The 20462-nt window shown below is 40.6% G+C and overlaps 1 protein-coding gene and 1 long non-coding RNA gene across 2 annotated transcripts in view; both read left to right on the forward strand.

Moving 5' to 3' along the window:
• The first annotated feature begins 388 nt into the window (after positions 1 to 388).
• tmem131 (transmembrane protein 131) overlaps positions 389 to 20462 on the forward strand; it is a 32297-nt gene continuing 12223 nt past the window's right edge. Inside the window, exons 1-27 of the mRNA XM_032526674.1 lie at positions 389 to 659; positions 3406 to 3467; positions 3673 to 3713; positions 6312 to 6380; positions 8392 to 8512; positions 12313 to 12429; positions 12528 to 12650; positions 12755 to 12835; positions 13489 to 13639; positions 13734 to 13790; positions 13887 to 13948; positions 14035 to 14143; positions 15389 to 15497; positions 15593 to 15746; positions 15849 to 16019; positions 16214 to 16324; positions 16727 to 16861; positions 17614 to 17718; positions 17817 to 17903; positions 18173 to 18325; positions 18416 to 18491; positions 18725 to 18839; positions 18971 to 19109; positions 19431 to 19540; positions 19631 to 19703; positions 19866 to 20017; positions 20172 to 20314. Coding sequence (XP_032382565.1) covers positions 488 to 659; positions 3406 to 3467; positions 3673 to 3713; positions 6312 to 6380; positions 8392 to 8512; positions 12313 to 12429; positions 12528 to 12650; positions 12755 to 12835; positions 13489 to 13639; positions 13734 to 13790; positions 13887 to 13948; positions 14035 to 14143; positions 15389 to 15497; positions 15593 to 15746; positions 15849 to 16019; positions 16214 to 16324; positions 16727 to 16861; positions 17614 to 17718; positions 17817 to 17903; positions 18173 to 18325; positions 18416 to 18491; positions 18725 to 18839; positions 18971 to 19109; positions 19431 to 19540; positions 19631 to 19703; positions 19866 to 20017; positions 20172 to 20314 — 2998 coding nt within the window. The 5' untranslated portion in view covers positions 389 to 487. The remainder of the gene's footprint in view (positions 660 to 3405; positions 3468 to 3672; positions 3714 to 6311; positions 6381 to 8391; positions 8513 to 12312; positions 12430 to 12527; positions 12651 to 12754; positions 12836 to 13488; positions 13640 to 13733; positions 13791 to 13886; positions 13949 to 14034; positions 14144 to 15388; positions 15498 to 15592; positions 15747 to 15848; positions 16020 to 16213; positions 16325 to 16726; positions 16862 to 17613; positions 17719 to 17816; positions 17904 to 18172; positions 18326 to 18415; positions 18492 to 18724; positions 18840 to 18970; positions 19110 to 19430; positions 19541 to 19630; positions 19704 to 19865; positions 20018 to 20171; positions 20315 to 20462) is intronic.
• LOC116696086 (uncharacterized) lies at positions 3724 to 5642 on the forward strand. The gene is made up of 2 exons (XR_004333617.1): positions 3724 to 5407; positions 5477 to 5642. It is a non-coding gene; the product is annotated as an uncharacterized LOC116696086 (long non-coding RNA).

Raw genomic sequence — 20462 nt, forward strand, 5'->3', positions numbered from 1 at the left:
ATTTAAATTACATACGCATGTTTTGTCTACAGAGAATGGCAAGAGTTATAGTATTCCACAACATCAACATTCATTTTTGGCCCGTTGACTTCTATCCAGTTACATTTTGGCCCTTCATATGAAAGAATTTGGGCACCTCTGTGTTTAGTACCCTGGAAATCCACAGTTCTCGCGAGAGCACAATTTGCATTTGCTCAGTCTTTCGGATTGGGGTCTAGATTCCCAGGCTACACGATGAAACAACTTGCAATAATATGAAGCAGGCCAAAGCACATTAACAAGACTAAAACGTGCTTTCCTCTGCCGGGCTCACTCCGCTGCTGCAGCAGCACGCGGCGCTGTGTGTCGACCTGTGACGCGGGACACATGCAACGGAAGAGGAAGAGAAGAAGAAGAGGCCAACGTCCTGTTCAGCAGTTAGCTGCTCCTCCGTTTTTTCCTCCCCTCACGGCTATGATTGACAGAGTCAGCGGAGGGTTAGACGGGCATGTTCGCTCACTCGCTCGGTTGTTATCCTAACAGAAAGAACTGCGGCATGGCGAGTCAAGAAAGAGCCCAGAGTTTTCGCCACTCACACACAAGAACAAGAACATCATGTATCGGATTATTGAGGACGTTATTTATTGCTTTTATTCACACGACGCGGGCCAATAAACAAGGTTTGTAACTTAGCTGGCTACGTCCGCATAAGCTAGCGCTAACTTCCGTAGACATTTCTACGAAGTGCGGGTTGAGGTTACCTCTACGGGCCAACTTTAACACAGCTAGCCCGCTTACCTTGCAAATAATATAACTAATAAAAATGGATACAAAGAAGCATAGCGTTAGTTCAGAATGAAAGGGCTACCTGTCGTTTACTATGCGTGGCCTTTTATGTTACCGTTAGCTTCGTTTGTAGCTTGTTGTCATGTTGTCATCCCTTCCATATATGGCTAAGTTAGGCTAACACTATCGTTACCTAACACACATGCAAAATAATACACAGCAGCTTGTTAGCACCGTCGCTGTTACCACTGTTAGCACATCATGTATGTTTCACAGTGCATTGATATTAAGAGACCACATTAATGGTTGCATCGTCTCCCTGTCGCCGACAGCCTACCCAACAGCAACGTTACTTCCTCCTACTACACTCAATAAAGGAAACGCTTGAATCAGTCAGGTGACGGTTATTTGTATACGTGGCTGAGCGTTTTGATTTGGACCCCGGGGTGGTTTCAGCTTGGCACTGAGCGGTCCACGGGACAAATGACAGCCGCGTGTTATTTATCGAGCCGACTGAAGTGTCCAGCTGTCAGATCCACTGATCATGTCAGGTCACAGGGTGATAAGTCGACTAATCGTGACTGGACAGCTGCAATCCACGTCCGAGATAAGCTGTGCCAACTTTGAAACGTGTCTGGTGCCTATAAATTGAAACACTGGTTCCACACACTTGCAACATAATTTGAGAAAGTATCTAACTAGAGCGATAGAGGAGATTATTTGGCAAATATTGTGTCACTTATTATGTCATGCTTCTGTCAACCTCAAATCTGCGAGATTAGGAGATGGAGTCGGTGTTAACAAGATCACTGCTAGTTGTGCTTCACTATTTGAACTATCTGGACAGATTTACACAATGCCAGGAGAGAGGACATGTGATTTAAATGAGAGAAATGATAAAACATCCTGCTTCCTTTCAGTTTGGCAATTACCAAGAATCCATTGTTGCACTCCTCGATCACTTTAGTTTATTTGTTTCAAAGAACATAAAATACAAATTACATTGAAGAAATACAAAACATACATGTGAGGGTGTGGTAGAAACCTTTAATAAGCCATAGGGGTCAAGCACCATTGAGTATTTTTGTTAAAGGCATTTTCAATGTAGTCCTAGTTGTTGTTTTGATAGTGATCATATTCTGAAAAACGCGATTCACAGTGATCGAAAACACTAAGTATCACTTTCTGTAGTCCTGTACTCAGGCCTCTAGTCAAGTGTAACTTTCACTATGGCTTTCCCTTATTTAGCCTTGTATGTTCCACTGAGGTACAGTAGGAAAGGTTATTCCTTCCCCTCTATACTTACTGAGAAGAGGTGACCTGAACTTGGAAAACTTCACTCTGACTAGATGCCCTCCCATGGCAGAATGGCTATGGTAGCTGTTTGTGATGTGAATCTAAAAAGGAAATTAAACTGAGCTGTTGCATCAAGTGATTAGATCACTTGGATCAAAACACTCGTTATAACTAGCAGGAGTTATTGGAGTGCAACAGTTTAATTGCCCAACATTATAACAGGTTTCAGGAAGCATAATGCTTTCACTTGAGAAACAATTTTTCTTTTCCTGAGTAACAGGGAAAATGATCTCTGAAATTCTGAGATAAATTTTCCTGACAAAAATCTGTTTCTCTGAATTAATGAGACACCTCAACTCCTAAAAGAGGCTGTGTGTTACATGGTTCTGCTGCGACAGTGAGAGAGCAGATTGTTTTTCATAAAAATGTATCGTAGAATTTTGGAGATAATTATCTAATTAATTCACAAAGATGGGACAAATACTTTTTTTTTCCCTCAAGTGAATGAATAACGCTTCCGTAGCATACTGAAAGCATGCTGTGACCATGATCTGCAAACGTTGGTCTTGTTGTCAGGTTGTGGTATTTCGGTGGTGTCAGATGAAAAGCTTAACAATAGAGTGGAGGCGTGTTAAATGCTGAGTATGGGAGTCAAATTTGAGCTTCTCTAAGCTTGTAGATTTCTACGCAGAGGTTGTCATATGACAGCCAATGCAAGAAACATCCGGGCCTGAAAGTCCTGCTGATAATAGATGATACCTTTTTAACACACAACTCTATATAACGCACAATATGAGGGTGTGCTGACTTTAGGTTTATCCTTTTGTTGGAGACTAATCAATGTGAGCTTCATACACAGAAATGCCCGGCGGACTGACACTTTATAACATCCTTCAAACAGATGAGTTCTTAGTAGAAGATGAACAGTTTCTTTTTGGTACAGCCGAGCCACCAAACTTTCACACCCAGTGTAGCAACATGTAGGCAAAGATCTCAAGCCTGATCTTTTTCTTGTCTCTTGTCTGCTCTGAAAGTACAAGAGATTGAAGTTTAAGTAGGGAGTTATCTTTAACAGTAATGACATGGTCAGGAAGATATAATAACTGCTAAACTGATGAGTTTTGCTGTTGTGATTCAGGAGGAGTTACTAGCAGAACGCTATTTTTGATACATGTCCAATTCTGCTACAGTTTCCCTTCCTGTGTCCTCCAGTATTCATTAGTGTCAAATGCTCTAAACTCTTCTGTAATTATAAACCAGTTGTTCTCCTTTTTAATGATGGGTGATGGCTATAATACTTATAATATAATATAATATATATCTTCTTGTCTTTCTGTTTTTCAGCATTCATTCAGTCAGACACAATTCTAGAAGTTTTACATTTTGGCGAGGGAAGCCTTTTACAGGTAAGTGCTATGTTACTTTTTTGCCTTGTTGTTGTTGCCATAACAATTGAACTATTACTCACCACAGTTACAGAAATATTTACACCAATACAGAGCAGAAAAAGGTTGATGTAAGGCCATTTACTTGATTTACAAATTACCTGCCTCATGTAACATCCAGTTAAATCCCATTTAGATAATTGTTTATGTCTCTGTTCGTTTGCAGGCAGAGTCCGACATTGATTTTAGTTTATATCATCAACAAAGGTACGTTTTTATATTTTTCACTTTATAAATGTCCTTCCAAACTCCAAACAATTATGTGTTTCTGGCTAAATGCAATTATATGAGTGTGGGTGTAAGCAGGTGCTGTTCTACGCACTGTACCTGGAATGCATTCTTAATGAGTGGAGCTTATATAGTATTAAGAGCCTTAAGAGTTCTTGTATTGATTTGATGCAGAAAAACAACAGCAACAGCACACTGAATTATACTTCCAGCTTTAACATAACCAACATTCACAAGTAGAAAACAACAAAGATGCTGCTAAAATGGTGCTGTAAACATTTTCAGTCAATGTGAACAAGTTTCATTTGAACACAAAGTTGTTGGTTTTTTGTCAAGGCTAATAAACCTAGGTAGGAATTGGATTACTATCTGCCAGTCTACAGTATCAGTTACCAAAAAAAACCTTGCTACATGACAAGGACTTAAAAACACACTAACAGGTATGGTTGATGGCATAAAGTCAATTAGAGAAATCCAGATTCCTGAGATCCCACCCGTACAACCCCTCAGCTCTCTGAAGCGTGCTGTTAGTGACATGAGTCGTCAGGGAAACGGCTCCGTCTGTGTCATCTGTTGCTCAACCCAAACCACAGTCTGCCTCTCTGCTGCCCCAGCTACTTGGAAGAGTAGAGATCTGGCAGTGCACACCCCAGACCCAGCTAATATCAGTTTGACAGTTTGTACCCCCACTGACGAGGCTGAGAGGAGCAGACAGGCAGATGGTTGTTTTTTTCAATACTTCAACCAAACCAGCCTCACCTCTGGTCCTGACAAGTATCAATGCTCAGGAAACATTGCTTACCTGGCAGGATAAGTGTGACACTACAAATGTTATGTAATTGGGTGTCTTAGGTGTGTGGCGGGCTTGGGAAGGGCTACGTGGCTATGTGTCCAACAGGTAGAACTAATCGAATAAAGTACACACTGTTTTTAAGGCAGGGAACATGTGCGAGTCAGTCAGTGGACTTTTTAACGTTGTGTTTTTGTATGGTGGCCTCTGCATAGAAAACAATACTCCGTCCTTACTTTTACACTTGTGTTTTGTCTGAGTGCAGCATACAGCAAGCCTTTACTGTTTGTACACATTGTTCAAAATCATAAAATTGTTATCTCCCACGGGCATAGCATGACCACTCCTTCAAGTCTGGGTGGGAGGGGGAGGGTATTTAGCTGTTTTGTGTTTGAGTTTTTTCAAATGTTGAACTTCCCCTTTTATCTCATTGTGTGTGTGTGTGTCTGTGTAGTGTAGTGCTTGGAAGCTTTTGTATGTTTATTATTATCTCTTTTCTATTACTCAGTGTGCTCCTCATTCTGTGAAGAAAGTTATCAACATGTGGTAGTCACAGGTTATTATTATTACGACAGGAATGCAATAGCGTTTCACATTCAGTTTGTTTTTAATGCACACGTCTTAAGGTTAGGCTGACACTGGGCATATGCAGATCTGAGGCCAAGAGGTACAGCCTCCTCATAACCCCCCGCCCTCCCCCGCTACTCCAATTACACCCTGACATTCAGCGCATTAGCTCTGAAGGGCTGAGCAAAAGGCCGCACAGAATTCACAGCCAGTTTCCAATCTGAAATCCTAACTCTGCAAGGACTTTGTCAGTAGATGTAATATTAATGGGAGAAGTGAAGACAGGCTGTAGATGGCAGATAATCCAGGAGGAGCAGTGCATGGTCGGGTCTCTATGTGGATTATCGTGCGCCTTGGGATGGAAATCCATCCCGTCTCTAGTGAGCTGTGCTACTGGAGCATGCAGCTACAGCCATTGTCTGCTCCTGTATGCATAGGCTTGGTAGGAAATAGGTGAAATTGATTCTATGTTAGAGCAATTACACACAAGGGATTTATTAGTGGATGGTGTTAGGTACCACCACATCAATTCTGGTGCGAAAGACAAATATTAAAAAAAGATTCTAGCCACAGTGTCTCCTCGAATGTTATATTTTTGTGGCACTGTTAACTTTCCCACGACTGTTTTTTTGGTGAAAAAAAGAACATGTGACATTCAGGTGTTTGCTTTTCAAATATTACATCACATCAACTTATTATATATTTATATGTGCCACACACGCATTGCTTTTGAACTTCTCTTTTCATGAGATTTACATAAAGGCTCTCATTACACAGTTCTGTTGCATATTGTAAAGTAGAGTTGCTTCTTGTTAGGGGACGCCCCTATCTATTGTCAAGTTACACCTGTTGTTAGACAGGTTTGGCGAGTTATGACTGTGCCCTACGACCAGGCGGGTGGAACCGATGCTCAAAATGAGTTACCTTCGAGTGAGAGAAACACTACATTTGGTTTGTTACAAGAAGAAATAGTTTTGTTTTTTTCCTTTTCCGGCTGATTTATTTATTCTTTCACTCTATGGATTTTCACGGAGATTTTACACATGGAAATAGGACGCTCTATATGGGAGTGGTCCCATGGGCGTCTTAATGCGTTGTTAAAATAAATGCGTGGGCCCAGACTGTGGTGTCTGTGCTAGTTTGTTTGAAATGCCTGTAGACATGGGGAGTATTTTTCCTAGCTTGCTGTTGCTGCTGTCACATCTGCATGTCTCTCACAGCACATCCCCGCACCGTGGGAACTGCCGCCCTATACGATTCGAACCTCCAATGTTGGACTTTCACGAACAGTGAGTGTTTGATGTATTCTGACACTAACTTCATATTTTGTTTTCATGTGATGTGTGTTTTTTATAATTGCATATCAAATAGTTTAAGGGACTTACCATTACTCATTTTTAGTTGCCTTTTTTCTTTTTCATTTCTATCTTATTTAGTAGAAATATGTGATCAAAAGTATCATCTGATAAATTATTCAACAAGATTTTTAAAACCCAGTGGATAGTTACAGACCGCTCAGTCAATATGACCTTTTGCTCTCTATATTATGTAAAGTAAACCTCTTGAGGTGAGTAACCTCAGCCTTTCAACACAAAATGTGTTGCTGAGTAGGCTTTCAACCTAATCGTCAGCACCTAGCGTCACCTACGCAGGAGTTATTGGATCACATGCCACCCTGACCGTGGGTGTACACACCCATGTGGCATGACCCTGCCTCAAGTGTAGCCTACCCTACCAGGGTGCAAGTGGTTAATTAACTGTCACAGGAGCGGGGTTTCCTTACACCAACTCACAGTGAGTGAGCCAGCTGCCTCGGCCTGCCCTCCCCTGTTCTACGTCCTCAATAAACAATCCCCTTATCAGCTGTGAATGTTTTGAGGGCATAACAATGAAACCTTGAGAAATCCTCACCCTGTCTCTAATACACTGGAAAGGCAGGCAGAATTGGACTAGATGTCCTAATAAATCAGCCCATAGATAGAGGCTCCACTTGTTAGATGCCATTCGTTTAAGCTGTTTAAAAGACATCTGCCTTACTTGTGTTGGAGAAACTACACATACCTCTTTATCCACTTTGTTTAAAGGACCATACAAGTGGTTTTTCAGGTTTTAATCAATTGATCTAGAAGTAATCCATCATTCAGTGGCTTTTATTCTTAAGCCAAAGTTACTTTGTCTTTGCATGGCTTTGTATTTGTGAGCAGGGAGAATTATTAAAAACTCCCCAGTTTTAAAGTCCTTGCGAGTTGATTTTCCTACCATATTGAAATGAAAGAAACCACGTGCTGCCTGGAAGGTACGAATCAAAGAGTTAATGATGTGCTTTGGGTGTGGATTGGCAGTACTGTAAAGTGCAGCATACACATTGAATAGGTCATAACATGCAGTGCTACTTGTATGGTCCTTTGCAATAAATTCCCAATTTTGGGAAGGTAACCCAGAGGAATGTCAAGCGCATTATTAATCACCAGGTGATGTGTCATCTTAAATTAAGTTTCTACCTGTCTCTCTTCTTGTCTTTAACAAATCTTTGACTTTATTTTTAAGAACATGTATTTTTATTGTTAAATTCTTCAACAAACTTGTTAAAGGAACACGCCACTGTTTGTTGAAATAGGGCTTATCACTGTCTCCCCCAGCTCTAGATAGGTTGGCCAACGCATTTTTTTGTCTCAGTGCATTCATTGTTTTAGTTTGGTGCAACAATGTTAGTTGGCTTAGTGTAGTGAATGGAATCCTATGTTGCCAGTTGGCATGTAGCACTCACGATTTCCTAGGCAGATATTGACTTGGGACTGTGCTTCGGCTGTGCTTCCATCCAATATAGTCCTAAGGCAATATCTGCCTTGGAAATTGTCTAGTCTTAATCTGCATTTGTATTTGTTGTGAAAACGCAGGCCAATATGCAGGCCACAAGAAGTAATTAGGTTGTTGTTGTTTTTTTTACTCACAACATGCTATCTGGCAACATAGGATTCCATTCACTACGCTAAGCTAACTAGTGGCGGCGCTGCCGGTGTTGCACCAAACTAAATCAACGCATGCACTGACACAATAAATAATAAATAAATGGGTTGGCCCACCTATCTCCAGCCAGGGGAGACCGTGATAAGCGCTATTTCTAACAAACTATGGCGTGTTCCTTAAGTCGTGGTGTCATTCATCATGTTAAAATTGGTTACACCTTTTGAGTCATGTGACTTTATTAGTGTCAGCTGTGCTTCTACGTTTAGTTTTTAATTTCTTTCTATATGTTTTTGTTTGCCGGCGCTTACCAAGGCTTCTTTTCTTCATTTACAGGCCCGTTGGAATGCCAAAAATGGAGAAAGTATACTTACATAATCCTAGTTCAGAAGAAATTAGTTTGATATCAATATCGGCTACAACAGCACATTTTCATGCATCCTTTTTCCAGAATAGGGTAAGTACTAATCACTTGGAGTCACTTTGTTAACATTGATTCATTTTTGTCATGAGCTCAGCACATCTAACGCTTAATAGAAAATGCACATTATCCTGGTAGTTTACAAAAAAAGATTCCCTTGATCTTAAGTCCCATGGGTGTGTTGATTTCTCCATGTTACTTGATCATGTGGCATAAATATAAATAAATCAGTGTGAAAACTTTGATTATTGTAAACCAGAGACTTATCAGGAAACACAATGTATCCTTCTGTCTCTCAGGTGGCATTTCCTTTCTTTTTCTTTTGTTTCTTTGCTGATCAGTTCAGACAACCTAAATATACATTTTGAGCACATGTCCACGTTTATGAGCAAACCACCACTTCCAGCGCAAATATTCAGATAATACGATCTTTGGCACATAGTTACGTTTAGCATTAGCTTACAACTTGTACGGGTGCGGAGGCGGGGAAATGGATACAGCATACGATTGCGAGGTTTTCCGTGGCAAAGCTATAATGATACACTGATGTCAAGTAACATTCTTTTATATAAATTGCACGTGAAAATGTAACTTTTTGGTAGCAAAATAACAATAAAATAAGTTTTTCAGTCTGCTAGATGGTTTATCTTTTTAAATAACATCAGTGTTGACAAAGTTTTCCTTTGGGGGCATAATTTGAAGTTAGAAAAAAAGGTAATAAATTTGCTATATTTTAGAAAATCGCAAAAATATCGTAAAGTGGGGCCTCTGGTGATTCCTACCCCTAGCTCAACAACTAGCTCAAATAGCTTACTTTGTGCTGCGGTAGCTATTTCTATGGTGTAAAAAGTCAAGTGCTCTGATTCTAACTTATACAATAACAATTCAACAAAATGAATGGAATAATTAGCTTATGAATAAAAAGACACTGTCATGGAAAAGTAACCTGTGCAGTGTAACAGTGAAACCAACCACATGAGTCTCCGCTGTAAAAAAACAAAAGAATCAGTGTGTTAGCACACTCCGACAACTTATGTTGTATATTCTAAACGCATAACATAGCGTACATAGCAACACAGTCTGGCCAGTCACCCTGACTATATAACAGTAAGATGACCATCTGATCTTTTTAGCACCGCTCTGTAAATTGCGCTCAGTGTTTGTCAGACTGCCGTAGTAGAAAGTCTCATTTTTACCAGCTCTGACAGACCATCAATGCTGTACATTATAGTATATAACTGGTCAGATATTTGCTAAGATCCAGGTGCAAAGTGATCACAAGCAGCAGATAGATGTCAAATCTGCACAACACCCCCCATTCCCATTACTGGAAGTTAAAAGACAAAAATAACGGTGTCTGAGCATGCACACGGTCAACACGATCAACAACCTGTGTTATACTAATCTGTTGTTGGCACGTGTTGCTTTTCCAATATCTTTTATCATATGGAAATATAAGCAAATAAATATTGTTTTCTTAACTGAATGTGACAGCCCCTTTTCAGGAAAGACATGTTCTGTCACTTTAAGAACAGTAGATTCTGCACACATCATGGTCTTGTTTAAGTGGGGCAGGGACACTGTGTAGTTTTACCTTGAAACATTGATTACAAACCTCAAGAGGAGGATGGTTGTTGTTGTTATGTTTGGCCAAGCAGCAATAGTCTTGTCTCTAGGGCATAAATGTGCATATCAGTACTAAATAAATTCAATTTCGGGACATAAGAGTCAAAAGGTTTTACAAAGGCATTCAGTAAAAGAAAGAATTCCGTGCGGTTTTGAGGATAACAACCTGAGGCCGCTAGGCCTCTGTCATGGGGTATGTTAGTGTAAAGGCTTTGATATTAGGGTAGATAAAATCACAACTTGTGCGAGATCCAGAGATTTCTGAGTTTAATTGTAGTAATGACATTAGGCATCATTAGGTAAAATGGTTGTAGTAATTAACATAATTTGACATAGGGGAGCTGGCCTCTAAATTTCACCAGGTTTCTCTGAATTATTGGCAAATTTAAGAGCAGGCTTACATGTTGTTTGCAGTTCAGAGAATTGTCATGCTTTGATATCCAGTTTGGTTCTGCAAGGGCTTCAGCTCTGTCACAGCTTTCTTTTGGACCCGTCCTCCTGGGAGATGCTATCTTTTGGTTTGGTACTGTTGTTTTTCTTTAAAGAAAATGCCAAATACATGTAATGCTATCAACTGCATGGAATCAATGCATACCTAGTCTTTATGTCTGCTTATAGATAACTGCGTTATCTGTGTGTTAAGTGTTATTTTGGTTTTATGTGTTGGATTGTCTGTTTATACACATGGATTCTGCTATGCCCTCTAGCCTATATATAGTTAGAGACTACAATCCCCAGAGATCCCTGCGCTGGTCACTATGGCACATGTGTTATGCATCAGAGCATGCCAAGTGACTGTTGGTGTATATTTATAAATGTGTCCCAACTTCTTGCTATGTACTGATACTTTAACGTATACGCTGCATAGTTTATTTTTATTTTACAACAAATGAATGTACTTTATTTTAGTTAAGCTGTGACTTTTGAGCATAACCGCCACTGTAGAATTTGGAAATTTAAAGTCTTTTAAAGAAATTTAATGTCCCCCTTCCCCCCCATATATTTTGCCAGAGCTGTTTCTTCATTTGTTTCTTCACAAGCTATGAGTAGCTCCTCCATTTCCTGTGTGCATTACATCGTGTGGACACTAATCTAAGCAAATGAAAAGTATTCTGCCTTCCCTGCATATTTCAGATATTGATGCAGGATGTATATGTACACTTCTGAAACCAAACCCATGCCTTTTAGGGGTGTTTAAATGAATCATTGCATTGCTGGATCGTGATTTGGACTTAGACAATTTTGCATCGATGCAGTGACGGACCATAATCGATTATTGCCTGCTGATGTTGCTTGTTGATTTTCCGGTAGCTGCTTTTGTGGTTTTTGTCTTTTCTCTGTTGTCTGCTGTGTTGTGACTCCGCTACAATCAGGAAGTGTCTTTTTTAAGAGCAGATACAATAAAAAGGGGAGGTCATATATATCTGACCGCTTGAATTTGTTGATGAAAACCACGTGTAACAATATATATGTTAATATTGAAGAGGTGATGCATCATAATATCGATTCAAATTGTTTGATTCATACAGGATAATCTTAATTGAATTTAATCGTGAGATCAGTGAAGATTCACAACCCTAATGCCTTTTGGGATGGGTTTTAAAAATGACACCGCTTATATATTGTTTTACTTGAAGAGGTTTCCTGACTGAAAAACCTGCCTTAATAAATAATAAGAATGCACAGGTTAGAGTGTACGTTTCCTATTATGCTTACATCTTTTTGCTTCTGCACTTCCTCCAAGCCTTTATCTGGTGAGCAGTGAAATCTACTCCTTCCACTATCTGCTTTTTTTTAGACTCTCTAAATGTTCTGCAGCAGCGGAGATGGCACAAGAAGTTCTGTTTCATTACATCTGTGTAAAACCTCTTACTACCTGACATTTTAGTCTATATGTTGTATATGTAGACTATATATTGCTTTTAGTGGTTTCTGTAGATATAAATAGACAGGAAAGTATTCAGGGAAATCTAGGTAAAAAACAAAAACACTGAACAGTCATTATTTGCGACCACAGTCACCACCAAAATGCTAAAGTTAGAATGTAGCTGTAATGTTTTGGTAGCAGCGGATCTGTAAGGTCAGGTGTTTCAAGTTATTAGCCCAGCTGTTTGGGGTCAGTACATTTAAAAAAAAAAAACTAATAAGCTGCTTTATGTGTTTGTTGTACTGCACATCATGTATGTGTCTTTATCTGTATCTTTCAACAGATAATTCCACCAGGAGGGAACACGTCATTCGATGTCGTGTTTCTCGCCCGGGTAGTTGGGAACGTAGAAAACACTTTATTTATTAATACATCACATCATGGAGTGTTTACATACCAGGTATAGACCACAAATGAACACCACTTCATTTTCACAACTTGAATAGTTAGTGCTAGGAGAAATGGGACTAATTTTGCTTTTCTATCTTGGTCCTGAAGGTTTTTGGGGTTGGCATCCCAAATCCTTACAGACTGCGGCCCTTCATCGGGGCTCGAGTCCCTGTAAACAGCAGCTTCTCTCCTCTAATAAACATCCACAACCCATTCAGTGAACCACTACAGGTAGAGTAATTAGAGTATCTAATGGTTGAACTGGCACATGGTTTTTTGGAATAGAACAGCTGTTTAATTGGTGGATTGGGTTCCTTTTCCGTGTCTTACTCCAGGTTGTTGAGATGTACTCCAGTGGTGGAGATCTTCATCTAGAGCTTCCCACGGGTCAACAAACAGGGACTCTTAAATTATGGGTTGGTTCCACGTCTATTTTTTTTGTTTTGTTCCAGTGATTGTGTAAAGTCTTGTTTTGTTTTTAAAGATGAACAATAACGGAGGTCAAAGTTTTGTCACTTTCACCCCAGGTATCTAGGGCTGGGTTTAAAGAAAAAAATTTGATTTTCCAATTCAAATCGATCTTCATTTAAATGGTCAAGTATCGATTCATAAAATGCTGAGCTCTGTCTCTTAGGAGACTCCGTTTTAAAGCTAGACTAAAGATTCTGGTTTCATGTGAAACTAGACGGAATTCATGTTATGCTAAATAACGCTCCAAAGTTAGGCAAAATGCTGGTGAGGGTAATCCTGCCATGGCCATCAGGTGTAACAGTCTCTGCATCTCACCCTCTGCAAGAAAGCAAGACAATTTCTTTGTCTCTATGTAACTGCTTTGGGGTCAATTCTTAAAGTCAACATTAATATTTTTAATAATATGTCAGGTTAGAGGCAACCTTGTACAATTTACATCATTAGTTCTCTAAGAATCTCTTTCATATCCAAACAAAATTGATATTTGGAAAATTGGATTGATAGAAATCTAATAGAAAGGGACCTTGTGAATCAGAATCGGATTGATTCAGGATATCGGTGGCGATACCAAGCCCTAATGCTGACCTTCTCCCTCCAGGAGATTCCTCCATTCGAAACAAAGGGGGTGATGAGAGCCAGCTTCTCGTCGAGAGATGCCGACAACCACACGGCTTTCATCAGAATCAAAACCAATGCCCCCAATGAAGACCAGTTTATCATTCTCCCTGTAGAAGTGGAGGTCTCATCAGGTGTGCTTACCAAAACTTTGTCACATTTTAATATATTGATCGGTCTTGTCCGTCAGGTAAACATTTGTCTGTCTGTACTTCTTTTTTCGTGCAGCCCCTGGTATATACGCCTCCACAGAGATGCTTGACTTTGGTACGCTGCGGTCACAAGGTATGGAGAAGTACAACAGTAGGTCCCTCTTGCACTTCTTCCCCAGGCTTCGTTTCTCACTCCTTCATTCTCTTTTTCAACCACTTTTTCTTACAGATCGGCCAAAACTGCTGAATGTACACCTTTTAAATTCAGGAACAAAAGATGTTCCAATTACAGTAGGTGTCCTTGGTAGCCTTTTTGAAATCTTCAAACTGTTTTTTTAACCCTCATGTAACCCCAAACTTTATTTATGTTTTTACAGAGTGTGCGCACAACACCGTCGAATGAAGCAGTCACAGTAGATTTCAAAGCAGTCACACTGAAAGCTGGAGAGAGCAGATATACCAAAGTTGCAAGTATAAGTTTTGACGGTAAGCAGTGTTTTTTAATGTGGTGAGACACTTCTGTTGAAAAATGGTTATAATGTAACATTTTTGTTGACAGAGGTGTTAATTAAACTGTATGATCATTTTAGAGGCTGTTGTACTGACCGGTGTGTCTAGGCCTGTCGCAATAGTCAAAAAATCTATTAATCGCACGATTAAAAAATGAGCTTGATAATTATTTTGGCTGCGATAATGTCCATTTGGATGCTTGTTTGTTTTCCTTCTCCCTCTACTCTATATTTGAGGGTAGGCTAAATAACAAACACTTACAATTTATTTCAGGACTTTTGTAATAGACTATTTGTTGTAGCTAGCAGGACACTGAGTGTACGTCTCATTTTATTTAACGGTTTTTCTGTTTAATATCCTGAACCATACATTTTCATATATAATGTCGGGCGGCTGTGGCTCAGTGGTAGAGCGGTTGCTGCGCATCGGAGTGTGAATGTGTATGAATGTTTATCTGATGAGCAGGTGGCACCTTGTACGGCAGCCCCGGCCACAGTGTATGAATGTGTGTGATGGTGAATGTTTCCTGTAGATGTAAAAGCGCTTTGAGCAGTTGTTAAGACTGGAAAAGATATAGAAATACAGCACATTTACATTTACATTTACATAATGTTGTTTTTTTTGTTGAGGAAATGTCATTGCAAACAGCTAAGCTTGTGACATACAATCAATGGAAATCCATTTGAGAAAGTTAGAAATTGAAAGCCATATCCAACCTGAGCTATCATATGCCTGCTCCGCTACCACGCCCTCTAACTGTGATTATGATGCAGTCAGTGAGCTACACAGATCTTAAACATTAAAAGTGCAGTTCCATTTCCACTTAACACAAGCTCTTAACAGGCAGTTCTAAAGTGTGAAGCCTGCATGATGTCACTTCCTCTTCTAAGTCTTCACTGGCTGACAGAGACACAGAAGTGAACAGTTGCTTCTACTTCCTTTTTTAAGAAGGATTCCATTAGTTTTGAAAAACCTAATGGTTAAAAAAATAAAAGGATTGGAAGTCAATATTTTTACTTTGTGTGTGTCCTGTAATACATACTGACTATTTATTAGTTATGCTCTGGACATTATTTAGCTTGAAGAGTTTCACATCATGTCAATACTTAAGCAATTTCTTACACGTTTTGGTTTAGAGGATTGCCCAACTTCCTCTTGTGAGGCTTTGTATGCTTCTGCAGTGCAGTTATCTTCTGTTTCGATCTTGTTTTTGGGTTGCAGCCTCAAAAGCAAGAAGACCATATCAGTTCTCTGGAAAGATAACTGTTAAAGCGAAAGAAAAGAGTTACTCCAAGCTTGAAATCCCTTACCAGGCAGAAGTTTTAGATGGGTGAGTTGTTTGTGTCTCTACATTGAGAGAGTGGGCATGGCTGAATTTTTTTCCGATAAGAGTTTTAGTTCTAAAAAGTTTCTCTTTTCTGGCAGCTACCTTGGCTTTGACCACACGGCGACATTGTTCCACATCAGGGACAGCCCCGTCGACCCAGTGGACAGACCCATCTTCCTCACAAATGCCTTCAGCTTTGCCATCCGGTTACACAATGTGTCCCTGCCAGAAGAGGCCAAAACCATGTTTAATGTGAGAGTCACCAGAAAGGGTTAACAGGGGGACAATGTAATTGTGAAGTGTAATATATGTATAATGGGCGATATGACATCTTGTTTTCTCTCTCTGTTTTAGGTGCAGAACTTCAGTGCACCCATCCTTATCCCCCCACACGAGTCCCGCTACGTCTTCTCCCTCTTCTTCCGGCCGGTCCGACCCTCCATTCACATAGACAGCAATATACTGCTGATCACAAATGCATCCAAGTTCCACCTGCCTGTCCGGGCCTACACAGGCTTCTTGGAGGTACACAAAAAACAAACAAAACAGGATTAGAAGTTAGACATTTGGAAACATTACACAATGCTTTTCTAGATAGTAAAACATAAGTCAGATTAGTATGTAAAGTATGTAGTTACTTAATTTTGCCTTTGCAACGCAGAACGATTCTTGGTGATATGCGTCTGTGTAATGTGGCGTTTGTTTTTTTGTGTGAACAGCCACTGGTCCTGCCTCCCAGTCTGAAGGAGAACATCCTGGACTTTGGTGTTCGCAGTGCAACAGACACCAGCAGCATCACATTTGTGGTGGTGAACAGTAATCCCATAGAGGTGAGATCACACAGCATACTGCATGTATTGCTACACTACACATAGAACAGTGGCAGAATTAGTTTGTCCTGTGAGAGAAAATAAAAAAAATAACTTACTTAAAACTTACTTGCTGTGTGATTATCTTTCCTGTCCATTGTCCAGTACACAGTTACAGTAGGTCCATTGTGTATTGTACATGACCTTTTAAACAAGCTGCCTTGTGCTCTCAAACATTTCCAGCACAACAGTTAAACAACATGTCACAACATGTACCTTTAGGTTAACATACACATTTCCACAGTGGTAGCTGATATATAGTGTTTGAGCAATTTAAAAGTAAAATCACACGTTGTTCAGCAAAAGGACTCCAATTGCAGTTTGCTCCTGTTTGTCCTTTTCAAACTTCTTTGTGTCCTCCAGCTGGAGATCAAATCCTGGCTGGTTACGGGAGACAGCCTCTCCATGGAGCTGCTGAAGACGGAGAAAGGAAACGCAACAATGGCCCTAAGTCGCCTGCGAGAGCTGCACAACACCTCAGCCTCCCATCACAAAACAGTAAGACCCCCGCGGTGTCATACCCAAGCTGCTTTTCATCATGACACTAACTTTGGTGCGTGGAAAGGAGGGGGAGGGGACTGGATGTAGAGGAGGGAGGGGCAAGCTGGTCTTGTTTTGTTAGAAAAGAAGTAAAGTCACCAAACATCGCTTAGAGAACCTTTAAATACTCAAACACAGTATCAGTTGTCTCTTATTCCCAAGGATTATTTATGGCTTGCAAACAACGCGCCTTGAGACGGAAGAAAAATTGGTCACATTGCAAATTATTCTTATGCTCTGCAATGTTTCCTCACTGCTCTGTGTCTGAGGTTATTTATCTCATTAGTCACATTGCCAAGTTGAAAGTCATTTTTTACTAGCGTCTTTGCTAGCTTGCAATTACCTTGCTAAGGTTATGCTTGTGCAAACATTTGCTGGTATGAATTAATGGTAATATTTTTAGTTTTTTACTTATGTAGTGTTGCTGCTGCAGACATGCACAAGCTCACATACTCACAGTGCTGACTCGAGCTTGTAAACACAGAGTTAAATTTGGGATTAGAAAAAAGCCTCATGAAGCAAAAGAAGAAAAACAGAAAGAAAGATGGCAGCAAAGAGAAAAAGGGAGAGGAAGCATGAGTAAACCTTTCTAGACTCATTTATATCAAAAATAAAAAAGGTACTGTACAGCTAACCGCTTCCTCATGTTAAGAATCTGTAGCCTGTGCACTGTGAAAAAACACCTTTTTTTTTTTTTCTTCTCTATAAAGGTGATATTAGCATCTGGCTATTATGCAGCATTCAAAGTGACACTTGTGGCCAATGCTCTGGAGGGCATGTATGATGGAGCCATACATATCACCACAGATTATGAGGTAGGTAGCCAGTCAAATCTGCTGTTTATGGTCATTCCTTTTAAAGAAATGCACAAGCATCATTCAGTCTGATGGTGACTTTTTTTTTTCCTCTTCAGATATTAACCATCCCGGTAAAAGCTCTCATAGCTGTGGGTACATTAAACAGCTCTCCTAAGCACATCATTTTACCACCTTCATTTCCAGTAAGTAACACTAACATCTATTCATAAGTATGATTTCACATCTGTACTGGCAAGCAGAAGAAGAGATGTATCACCTGCCGAGCCTGCATTCCTGTACATAGCCTGAGGTGTTATGGCTCCTGCTGACGTGTGTGCGTGTGCGTGTGCGTGTGCGTGTGTGCGTGTGCGTGTGCGTGTGTGCGTGCGTGTGTGCGTGTGTGTGCGTGTGTGTGCGTGCGTGTGTGTGTGTGTGTGTGTGTGTGTGTTTTTGTGTGTTTTTGTTCCTTTAGGGGAAAGTTGTTCATCAAAGCTTCAGTATACAGAGCTCTTTTACTCAGAAAGTGAGGTTACAGCAGATCCGCTCCCTGACTGAAGATATACGTTTCTATTATAAACGGCTCCGCAACAACAAAGACGAGCTGGAGCCAAGACGTAAATCTAAGGTAGCCCCCTTCATCTCACTGAGCAACATTGGTGAGCCATAAGTGTCCTTCTAAACATAAACTTATTTTTCTTTCCTCCATCTTTTTCAGGTGGCAAATATTTATTTTGATGCCAGCATGCAGTGTGGTGATCACTGTTATGTGGGGCTGCCATTTGTGCTTAAATGTAAGTTTTTTTTCTTTTTTTTAAGTGTGTGTGTGTGTGTGTCTGTGTGTCTGTGTGTCTGTGTGTGTGTGTGTGTGTGTGTGTGTGTGTGTGTGTGTGTGTGTGTGTGTGTGTGTGTGTGTGTGTGTGTGTGTGTGTGTGTGTGTGTGTGTGTGTGTGTGTGTGTGTGTAACGTTCAAATCTCACAGAACAAGAGTCAAAATTAAAACAATTTATTTTATTTTTTTTCACAGCTGAGTCCAAGCCTCATGGGCTGGCATTACAGGAGGATATCTGGGACGCTGATGTAGACCTCCACCAGAAACTCCTCAGGCGTTGGAAAGAGCTGAAAGAGCACTCGGGACACAAGTAAGTATATTAGGATTCAGTGATCCTTGGGCTATGGTTATCACATTTTACTGTTGAATCAGTTGCTTCACAACAACAGGCTATTTACAGCTTGTCACAAGATGTTTTTTTGCTTCTTTTTTTTACTAAAGGATCGAAGCTGTCTTTGAAGTCAACACAGACCTGCAGAAAAACGTTCAAGCTAAAATAACGGCGCACTTGACCTGGCCCTCACTGATCAACTCCTCCCAACGCATTATGTTCCCTCTGACCAACACAAACAGCTCGTCTGTGAGTAGAAAACAACCCGCTTCTTGTTAGTAGTAGGGGTGAATCATTGCATCGCCTCCGTCGATGCAGTGGCAGACCTTCATTGATTACTGCCTACTGATGTTGCTTGGGGGGAGTTCATATATCTTATCTGACTGCTTGAATGTGTTGATGAAAACCATGTGTGGCTGAGGTGTGTGTGTGGTGAGGATAATCGTAATTTAATCGTGAGACCAGTGAAGATTCACACCCCTAGTTACAAACACAAGCAGGAATGTCTTAAAGTGTTGGTAAAGTCCTGTGTTCGAAATTGAGGTGGGACATCTTTCTGTGTCTTCGCAGGAAGAAGAGGTGATTCTGCAGAATCCGGCCGATGTCCTTGTTTATGTCCAGGTTCTCCCATTGGCGCTGTTGCCCAACCCCTCTGTGTTTTCTGGAAAGCTGGCTGACAGGTGGGAAATCTCCATTAGCTCAGCACGTATCTTGTTCTTTATCCCACTCATCTTACTCTGACAGTGATCTTCTCTGATTGTATTTTCCAGGCTGCCATTAGGGAATTTGTCCAACATCAACATTGACACAAATACCTTAGAGTTCCAGGTTCACAGAAATCAAGTGAGTGCTCCGAGAGTGACGATGGACTTCCCCACTGTTCAGGCATTCAGAGGAGCAGCTGTTTGGCATATAATTGCATTGCTAATCACAGTCCTTTTGTCCATGGCGTAGGCAGCATGTGGAAACTGTTTGTGTCTAACAGGCCCTCTTTTTGTTTGGCAGACATCTCTAATGAAGAGCAGTACAGGGTTCGTAGAGGGCTCAACCAGACCCTTTGTGTACAACCTCCTCCTGCTGCCCGGAGAAGTCAAGTCATTCAGCGTGAGGTTCACTCCCACCAGCAACCACAGTGTCTCCTCCCTCCTCATAGTCAGGTAATGTCACTTAATGGAACTTTCACTTTTTTTTCTTGTGTAGCATTAAGGGACTACAACTTGCACCCTGTGTTGTAGAATGCCAATAAATGAAACTTGAACCATTAGTAAACATGCATTTCTTTCCTGAAATTGTGTGCTTCCTTCTGTTTAGGAACAATCTTACTGTGATTGACACAATCATACTTCACGGCCGAGGTACAACGGAAAGTCTGAAAGTTGCAGGGAAGCCTCCAGGACAAGGCAGCTCGCTGAGATTCAAGATGACTGAGGCACTGCTGAAAGACTGCACAGAGAGTGAGTTTGTGTTGGTGCAGTCCAGATCAGTATAACCATGGCCCCCATTTACACTTTCCATTTCTGGTCCCTTGTATCCAGATGAAATCCAGATGTGATTTAATACACTTTAATGTACACACACACACACACACACACACACACACAC

The sequence above is a fragment of the Etheostoma spectabile genome, chromosome 9 (assembly GCF_008692095.1).
Source record: "Etheostoma spectabile isolate EspeVRDwgs_2016 chromosome 9, UIUC_Espe_1.0, whole genome shotgun sequence".
Taxonomy (NCBI): domain Eukaryota; kingdom Metazoa; phylum Chordata; class Actinopteri; order Perciformes; family Percidae; genus Etheostoma; species Etheostoma spectabile.